General features: G+C 40.2%; 1 protein-coding gene across 1 annotated transcript in view; it reads right to left on the bottom strand.

Moving 5' to 3' along the window:
- Positions 1–1737: 1737 nt before the first annotated feature.
- Positions 1738–10441, bottom strand: part of LOC131219934 (probable LRR receptor-like serine/threonine-protein kinase At1g56130) — a 37820-nt gene continuing 29116 nt past the window's right edge. Inside the window, exons 17-22 of the mRNA XM_058214920.1 lie at positions 9250–9623; positions 7859–8066; positions 6080–6250; positions 5361–5479; positions 4418–4628; positions 1738–1973 (exon numbers count right to left, since the gene is read on the bottom strand). Coding sequence (XP_058070903.1) covers positions 1738–1973; positions 4418–4628; positions 5361–5479; positions 6080–6250; positions 7859–8066; positions 9250–9623 — 1319 coding nt within the window. The remainder of the gene's footprint in view (positions 1974–4417; positions 4629–5360; positions 5480–6079; positions 6251–7858; positions 8067–9249; positions 9624–10441) is intronic.

The raw sequence follows: 10441 nt of genomic DNA, 5'->3' as shown, positions 1-10441 counted from the left end.
ATGCTACTCTGGATATTGTTTCTATTCCTACTTCATACTCTCAGGCAGCCACTCATGATTGTTGGAAGAAGGCTATGGCAGAAGAACTTGCAGCATTGGATGATAATCATACGTGAGACATTGTCACTCGACCCGCTGACCAACAGCTAATTGGTAGTAAATGGGTTTATTCTGTCAAGCTCAAGTCTAATGGATCATTGGATCGATACAAGGCTCGACTTGTCGCTCAGGGATACAAACAGGAATACGGAATTGATTATGATGAGACATTCGCTCCCGTGGCCTAGATGAAAATTATTTGTACTTTTCTGGTAATATCTTCTGTTCGCTCTTGGCCACTTGCTCAGATGGATGTAAAAAATGCTTTTCTTCATGGAGACCTCCAAGAAACAATATATTTAAAACCTCCTCTTAGCTCTTTAATCCCTGACAATAAGGTATGTCACCTAAAGAAAGCCCTAGATGGCCTCAAACAGGCACCTCGGGCATGGTTCGAATGCTTTCACGATGTTGTTACAGGTGCTGGCTTTACTCAAAGTAGTCATGACCCATCCTTATTTTTGCGCACCACTGTGCGCAGAAATGTCATTGTTCTCGTCTATGTTGATGACCTACTTCTGACTGGTAGCGATGTTACTGACATCTTGGCTTTAAAGGAAGTTCTGCAATCCTCCTTCAAGATGAAAGACCTTGGCCATCTCACATACTTTCTTAGGCTTGAAATTTCACGTTCTAAACGTGGGATCCTGGTCAGCCAGCGTAAATATGCCAAGGATCTTCTTGCCTTGGCATCATTGACGGATCAGAAGACAATTCAGACTCCCTTAGAACTTAACGTTCAATATGGCCGTGATGATGGTGATCTACTTGCATAGCCCGACTTATATCGTCATTTGTTTGGGAGTCTGGTTTACTTAACTATGACTCGCCCTGATATTGCCTACGCTGTCCAAGTCGTCAGTCAGTTTGTTTCTTCTCCTCGGACTCTTCATATGACTGCGGTGTTGCGCATCCTATGATACCTACGTGGAACTCTAGATCGATCACTGTTCTTCTCCTCCACGGCGACTCTGGATCTTCGTGCTTATTCGGATGCTGATTAGGCCGGTTGCGCTCTCACACGAAGATCTACCACTGATTACTGTGTTTTTTTCGGCACTTCTCTCATCTCTTGGAAGTGTAAGAAGCAGGCCACTATTTCTAAATCAAGCACAGAAGTCGAGTATCGGGCGATGTCCGCTGCGTGTAGTGAGCTTGTCAGGTTACATGGACTTCTTTCCGACTTGGGCATTCCTCTGCAGAATCCTACCCCACTCCATGTTGATAATCTAAGTACCATTCAAATTGCCTCTAACCAAGTTTTTCATGAATGGACGAAGCATGTTGAAGTTGACTGTCACTTTATCCGCGAGAAATTTCAGTCTGGGCTCATTTCTCTTCCATATGTTGCATCATATGATCAGATTGCCGACATTCTCACCAAGTCTCTCACTTCTGCATATCATTCATTTCTAGTTGGCAAACTATTACTTGTCGATGACCAGCATTAATTTGAGGGGGGATGTTAGATAGGCTCACATACCTTGTATAGCTAGTATACCTTGTATAGTTCGTTTCCATAGGTAGAGGATTCTGATTTTATTAATTTCGTTGTATAGATGACTGTAATCTCTATATATTCAACCCCTTTGGGTTATCTCAAATACAAAAAAGCTTTCAGCTCCTCTTGATTTTCACTTACATTGTCCCTGCGATACGTGTACTGATGTGGGTCATCTTGTCATCATAGAGCTTGGCCAAACCAAAATCTGATATCTTTGGATTGAGATCCGCGTCGAGTAGAATATTACTGGCTTTGACATCCCTGTGAACAATGCGAGGCCTGGATTCCTCGTGAAGGTAAGCGAGACCTCTTGCCGTCCCCAAGCATATCTCCAAGCGGGTATGCCAATCCAGATGCAAGGTACTCTCTCCTGCAAGGAAATGGCAGCCATTGGCATTGAAATATAGTAAAATCAAGCTCTCCTACATCTACCTGTTACATTAGGATTTTGAATTGTACTCTATGTCCCATGTGCCACTGCTGGCATGTGGGGTTCAAGGTCCAGGCCGTTCCTTCATTGGGGCCCATCATATATGTGTAGTGGCCAGAAAACAAGCCAGTTTAGTCATCAGGTGGGCCACAATCCTGTCATGGTTCACCTCATGACAGGATATTTGGGCCATGGTACATACACGGTGGGGACCACCACATGAACAACATGGATCTTGCTAACATGGAGCACATGGCACATCCCATGCAGCCATCTAGACCATCCATATAGTCGACCAACTCTTTATCGAACCCCTAGCTCAAAAATCAAACAAGATACAAGTTCATAACACTGATCCATTGCCCATTTTTAGAAGATGAAGAAAATTTTAAGATTGACTGTCAAAGACAAAATGTATGTAAGATCATGTGGTTAGAAACAACTGAAAACTGCAATATTTCTACCAACACCTGATCCATGAGAGTGGCATTTCACTTGATTAGTTCAGATTCTTCAAATGGATCAAATGCACTGTTAATCTTATTGCCAACAGAATCAGTACAAGGCCACATTTGGATGGAATGAACTGCGAGCTGTTATTGGAAACAACCAAATTCCCAATCCCTCAATAAAATGCTAATGTCCTGTTTGGTTGCCACTTCAAAATAATTTCATCTCATTTTAGTTAACAGTAATTATGTATTAGAGATTTCAGTAAGGATTAAAACAAAAATCTTGATAACCATAATTCATAAAGAGAAATGCTCCACTGTTCTCAAAGCACTTTAAGTTATAGTGCTCCTAGTTGCATTGATTCACTTGGATGGTCCAATCAATCAATCTGAACTGTCCATTAAGATTGGAACACATTTGATGGGCTAGAATGAAAAAATACCACTGATTGTATCATCCAATGATTTGACCTTATTTTCTATAGTGATCCTTCTTCCAGGCTATTGATGAGATGGTTACAATGGCGTAAAAAACGTGATTCTTTAGAATCATAGGCAATCCATGATGATCCCTGACAAATCGATGGGTTATGTAAATGATCTTGACCATCCATATTTAGGGTCAATGGTTAATATTTATTAGATCAGTGTGATATTTTCATAGTAGACCATGAAATGTGAGTTGGACCTATTGAACAGTCTAGATCAATGGATTGGACTGTCTAATTGTCCCAATGCAACTAGTAGGACTGTTACTTATAGTGCTCGAGAACACTGGAACATTTCTCATTTATATAAACTATGATCTCTAATATATAATGAAATCATTTTAATGTGGCAACCAAACAGGGCAAAAGGTAATTACAATTTGGTAATTATTTCCACTTCACTGCGACAATTACTGCAATTCCATTCAATAGTGCATGCCTTGGACCCACCTCACATGATAAGGGAAGTGCTAATGTAAAATTGGCCATTTTGTCCGTATATAAGGGTGTGTTTGGACATAGAATCAATTTGAATAGCAATCGAACTTTTCATATTGTCTGTCGCCTTCAAATTGTAGTTACATTCCTTTGATGTCCTGGCTGAAAATTTCGTAATCACAATTCATTGCCTCTATTCCATCAATGCAAATGCTAAGGATGGTAAGTAATTGCAATCTTAATAAACTAATAACTGTAATCCAATTCGATCGAGTTGGTGTTGTGCCCTGAAAAACCAATATAGAGCTTGTCCACGGATGACATGGATGTGATATTAACGTCTTATCCATATAGCACGATGACCATGGGTCATAGAATGTTTCAACCATTAGACTTTTATTCTAGCCATTAAAAAGGTTTTGATCGCACTTGGTGATAGTCTAATCTAATAGTTTAGATCTGAGGCTCCACCACTTAGTTTGCATGAGTATTGGATCGCATCTGAGAGAGAGAGAGAGAGAGAGAGAGAGAGAGAGAGAGAGAGAGAGATTCCATATTTCCCTCCCTCCTTTCATCACACGTTCCACACGTGGGTCCACCTAGAAGGCTCTACTCATCTCCTTTGGCCCGGCTCCAAGAGTTGACTTGTTGGTTCTCAACTTCTCCCTCGTCCAGGGTAAATATAGGAGAGACCTAGTTTGAAGGACCAGCATTATCAAAACGATGATATATATATATATATATATATATATATCATAGATTTAAGGTAATTCTAGTTCTTAAAATTACCTTTTTCCATTCTAGAGATTTGAAAAATATCAAATGAGGATCCTTAGGCTTAGCACAAAATCTAGAATTTGAAAAACTTTAAATTCCACTGCATTTTGAAAATCCTAACAAATGGTATAACAAACGTACCCTAAAACCATATAAGACAAACTAAGGCTAGTGTTAGTTTTCATTCAAGTATATAATTTCATTGAGAAGGGAGAGGGTGGTAACATACCGAAGAGTGCTTGATCTAGGCTCTTGTTTTCCAGATATTCATAAACAAGGAGCTGATTCACTCCCTCAATGCAGCATCCATACAACTTCACGAGGTTCCGTTGTTGGACAGCAGATATAGTAGCAATCTCTGCTACAAACTGATTATTTCCTTGGTGAGATACTACTGAGAGTTGCTTCACGGCCACTATCCGCCCATCAAGCAGTTTACCCTGTGGTGAAAATCAGATCAATCGGTTTTCCTTTCAAGCATTTTCCATTAGGGAATTGAAATAGTACAAAAGTGTACGGCAATTTGCAGAAAATTAGAAAGGAAGAAAATGGATGTGAACCTTAGGAAATGGATGTTTTGGATGTGATCAAGACCATTGATCTGCCTCATACAGGTAGGGGCCCGGCTCACACGGGCCGCCTATCCCGAGTGTGCCCCTGTATCATAGGGCCACCCCACTCAAAGAGTCTCAAACACGAGACCTCCTGCTCTGATACCAATTTGATGTAGGACAACTAACCACTTGCTCCAAAAGCTCGAACTGATAGAGCATGGCGAATTAATCTCTTTATCTCATAGCTCAGGCCCCACATCTTATGGGTTAGGACCTCGGCCGAGTACCCCTTTATGGGCCTTACATCACATGGGTACCGCCTTACATGAGCCACTCATCTCAAATGGGCCGCCCACCCCGAATGGGCCCCTGCATCCCACAGGCCACCCCACTCAAACCCAGTGTGAAAATGCCCTGCATTACTTTTGTTCCATTAAATGTGAACAATTGTTTTTTTTTTTTTTATTCCTTGCCATCTTTCCGATAGAAACCATCAAAGGTTCAGGATTGTTCCATTAGGGAGTGGGCATCCTTGATGGGATTAAAATACCGAGGCTCGGGACTGTTCAAATCTTCTAATCATTGTAGTCAACATGCATGCAATAAAAACAAACTGACCTTAAAAACAGGCCCGAATCCTCCCTCGCCCAGCTTATTTTCAGAATTGAAGTCTTCGGTGGCGGTCTTCAGTTCCATGTAACTGAAAGTGTTTGGTCTGAGACCCATTCCAAGAAACTCTGCAGATACACATGAAAAGGCAGGATGCATTCATACATTTAGTTCAATCCAATACATGGCTAAGAAACATTTGTACCATTAGGCAGTCCAAGTTATTTTGATTGCTCATTAAATTTGAATGTATTTTTCTTAGAAATCACAAGAAAAAAGTAAGGAAATAAAAGTACGCCCAGTTGAATAAAGTTAAACCCAATGAATGGGATCAATCGGCGCATTTAGGATGTGTTTGGATTCACTATCAAATCAAATTGCAACTGTTCATCTAATAAAATGGAAATCATCAAATTTTAGTTTCCTTAGAATTCATATTGAGGATTTGGGCTTTGACTCGTCATCTCCTCTTGATCAGATGGAACACTTGCGATTCAGTTGACTTGTCCATTGAAACACAGAAGTAAGCCACACTTGGATTTTCCCACTTACCAGATATAATTTTCTAGGCTAGCACCAAACCTTATTGGTTTGGAAAAACACCCAACGGCGATTTGATGGTACATCCAAACGCACCTTTAATGTACTGCCGATCTGTACCATGTGACTCGAACATTTCTGAATTTTCATTTTTGTATCTTTTAATTATTTACAAACATCGGAATTACCTTCGTCTTCATCAGTGCTCATCGTTTGACTCCTTTTCCGGATAAAAACTACAACAACCAATACAATGCATAGAACTCCTACAGAAACTGAAATTCCAACAGCCAAAGCAGTCTTGTTCTTCTTTCCTGAAGTTTGTGGAGTGACTGGAGTCCTGACAGTCGGTTCAAAATCTGGACAAGAACTCGGTACAATTAGTAATCAATGTTGAACTTTCAGATACTTTAGAACGCACTTTTAGAAGAATACTACAAGTGGACTTGCAGATGGTAATCAGGACTGTCGATTTGGCGAGTCATCACTTGGATGGTCCATAGAATGGACTATTGTAGCCATCCAATTAGTAGTGGTCAAATCACTAATTTACTCTGACTTATGAGCCATACTATGGAACTTTTGGAAAGAGCAATTGAGCAAAAGAACAAGACATGAGATGAATATATCAGAAAATTAGTTTGGTTTTATGCCAAGGAGGTCTACCACTAAAGCTATTTTTCTAGGACAATTGAGAGAAATATAGGGAGAGGAGGAAGGATCTCCACATGGTCTTTATTGACTTAGAGAAAGATTAGGATAGGGTCCCTAGAGAGTTAATCGGTGTTGGGAAAGAAGGGAATTTCAAGAGGATGCGATGATTAAGGATATGTATAAGGGAGCAATAAAAAATGTGAGGACCACTAATGGAGGGACAAGTGAGTTCTAAATTTCAATAGGCTAGCACTGGGGGTCGGCATTAAGCTTGTATCTCTTTGCATCCATTATGGATGAGTTAATGAGATATTTGCAGGAAGAGATCCCCAATTGTGTATGTTGTTTGCAAATGACATAGTTTTGATTAACAAGGCAAGGGAGGACATAAACACAAAGCTAGATTTCTAGAGGGGTGCTTTAGAATCTCAAGGATTTAATATTAGTTGACTAAAACAGTGTATATAGAATAGAATGCAACTTTAGTAATAATAGGAGTGGGAACAAGGAATTAGTTACGATTGTTGACAAAGAAGTTTCCCAAAATAGCCAGTTTCAATACATAGGTCAATAATTCATGACAGTGGGGAGATTGAGAAGGATGTTGCACCCATAGAGTTCAAGCAAGGTGGAAGAAATGGAGATGTGCATCTAGAGTTTTATGTGATTGGCATGTACAACTCTAATAAAAGGGATATTTTATAGGATAACTATAAGATCAACCATGCTTTACAGAATAAAATGTTGGGTAGTCTAGGAACAATACGTTAATAGGATGTGTAGTTGAAATGATGATGTTGAGATGGACTAGTGACAAGATAAGGAAGAATAGCATTAGAAATGAATGCATTGGAGGGAATTTAGGAGTAGTAAAGTACATTTAGATGGTTCGGCAATGTGCAGCAGAGATCAAGAAGCTGGTTAGATGGAGTGAGTTGGTACAAGTTAGAGGCTCTAAAAGGGAAAGGGGAAGGCCCAAAAGGACATGGGTGGAGGTAGTAAGAAAAGACTTAATGACCTATGGTCTAACTGAAGTTATGGCCCTTGATAAAGTGGAATGATAGAAAAGGATTCATGTAGCCAGCCCCAGTTAGTTGGGATAAGGCTTAGATGATGATGATGATGATTTTTGGCCAATGGTCCATCCACATGATAACCACCAAAAAAACAATTGCAATTACCATCCATGATCGCCACACTAACAGTTGGGATCACACTAAATAGAATTTCTATGAAGAGCTTTGGGCGATAACAACATTTCTCTTTGTTCTAATATAGAATCAAACTTCAATCACAAATTCTTTAAATCTTACTAGGAGTAACACGGATGGCCGAGATGGTGGGTCCGTAAGTGCCTAGTGAAGGTATACAGCAAGTTCCCTTTCCAGCCCAAAGGAGATGAATTTCAAGTACGTTTTGGGATACCATAACCTGTCGTTGCTTCTCAATGGCTCTGTAGACAGAACCTGCTTCCTTTTTTATATTGAAGTCTTTCCATTCCAGTTTACCCCGCACCATTAACTTAGCTTTAAAACTAACAGAACTCGTTGTCACAATGAATTCAAATTTCAAAAACAGAATTTTGATAGGAACAGATAGTCATTTCAAAAACAGAATTTTGATTGGAACAGATAGTAAGGCATTATGTTTGGGACTCTTTGCGAGTAGATGGAATTCAAGAAAACGTCTACCCATTTTCAAATGAATGATGTTCATTTGAAATTGCAGATCTCAATAGCTTGATCAATGTATAATGCATGGAAAAAGAAAAAAGCTAGTTCATGATTAGAATAATCAAAGAGTTCTGCTTAAATCACATAGATCTGAGACAGACACAAAATGAAATGACTAGTGCCACCCCTCCTCACCCCTATGCGGGGCTAATAGCAATGTCTATGAGAAATCCACTCCATCCATCGATTTCTCCAGCTCATGTTAGGACAAGAGCTCAAAAAAGCAGCAGATCCAAAACTCAAGTGGACCACATGACAGAAACAGTGGGGAAATAGGGATGGAAATGCCCATCATTTGAAACCTTCCTGGGACCCACCATCATGTTTGTATATATTCCATCCATACTGTTCATACTGATATTCCCACTAAGATTGACTGAAAACACAAATAATATCGTGATGTAAACTTAAGTGATCCCATGAAGGTTTCAATGATGGACTTCCAATCCCCACCACTTCCTGTGGCACGCCCCACTTGAGTCTTGGATCTGCCTCATTTTTAAGTTCATGTCCAAACATGAACTGGTGAAACCAATGGACACTGCATTTCTCATGGACATCACGGTGGGCCCACATAGCTTCTGCTTTCAGGAACTTGTTGGCAGGGCACAGGCAGTTCGCATCCATCTGAGACATGCACCAAGTGGACCCTGCCGCCTTGATGACCCAGTCCATTATGCCAGTCCACACTCATCAGGCAGGCTGCAAGTATATTTCAAACATGCACTGTTGCCAATTTTCAGAAACCAACCGATTATTTCACTCTTCATAAATTTCTGGACTACCAAACTTTGGCCAGATTATCTACACATTGGGTCTCATGTGATGGATGTGTCGAATGTCGTATGCATGCGAAGCTGGCACCTGTTTGTACATAGAAGAACTTATGGTGGGTCTATCAAACATATGGGATTTGGGTTGAAAAATTAAAAAGATCTTACAAACTCAGAAAAATGTCCTAATACACATACCTGAAGATAAATGTCGAAAATGCGCTTTCCAGTGCTCTGCCATGATTGTGAATCTGGAAATTCCGTCTCTGCAAATTTCAGATTTACAGTGTAGTTCCCGTTTTCGAGCCCCAGACCGTAATATCTCAGCGATCCTGGTGATAGCCTTGCATATTGGAACAGCCCCAAGTCTACTGTATTCGAAAATACATCCTGATCATATCTGAAATATCTAGTGTTGCTGCCATCACTAAACCTTCCGACATTACTGACGGCCCACTTCTCTGTGTTGGTGACATCATAGGATGCTGGGCCCAGAGTTGCATTGTCTGCCTCATACTCAGTGTTGGTAGTTATCATTGTGGGCCCACCACACCTTATCGCAAATGAAGAATCTGTAGATCAATGGAACAGTGAGACACTGATCAGTTTATAGCATACTCGATGGATTGTTCATGTACAGTGGTACGGCAATCTTTGGATCGTGATCAGATGATGGGGCTCATCGACCCATTGCATGATCACCGTTAGATCATGATTTGCAGCGATGTTTTCAATGAACATGGAAGGTCCAATGCAGAAAATGAAACATTGATCTCATTAAACTGAAACTTAATAAAACAGTACACGTGATTGTCCAACGTAGACCCCATAATGGGTGGGCCATAACCCAATGACAACATCATTAGATGATCCTAATCATTTGATCAGAAAGACATTGATAAAAATGTCCTCCATTCGAGCAATTATGATCATCCAACTGGCATTATTTTGAGGCCATTGCCCATCTGTGGTAAGTAATACATGATGATCTATATGGTGGGTCCAACCTAATACATGGCTTGGATGTCTTACACATGTGCCAAGTTTACACGTCGAATCGCATGTATAGAGGTACAACAAACCTCTGATTACTTTCAAGTGCTATATCATACTATGGGTAAACCTCATACATATAAAGAAACAATAAGAACAGGAAGCTCCCACATTTCATAGGACCGTGATCTCATGCCTGGGTGACCAAAGTAATGTGTACATGTGGCAAATGTGGAGGAGATCTGAACCATTCATTCAGCTGTTGTGCTAGTGAGTGGGGCATAGACCAAACTTCACATTGATTGGATGATATAAAACAACTAATTTGAACAAATATGGACAGAAAAAGGGGCAACAGGATTGCAGTCAATCATACTCAATGAGAAAAACTTCATTG

This window comes from Magnolia sinica, chromosome 12 (assembly GCF_029962835.1).
Source record: "Magnolia sinica isolate HGM2019 chromosome 12, MsV1, whole genome shotgun sequence".
NCBI lineage: Eukaryota > Viridiplantae > Streptophyta > Magnoliopsida > Magnoliales > Magnoliaceae > Magnolia > Magnolia sinica.
This window is presented reverse-complemented; position numbering and strand designations above follow the sequence as displayed.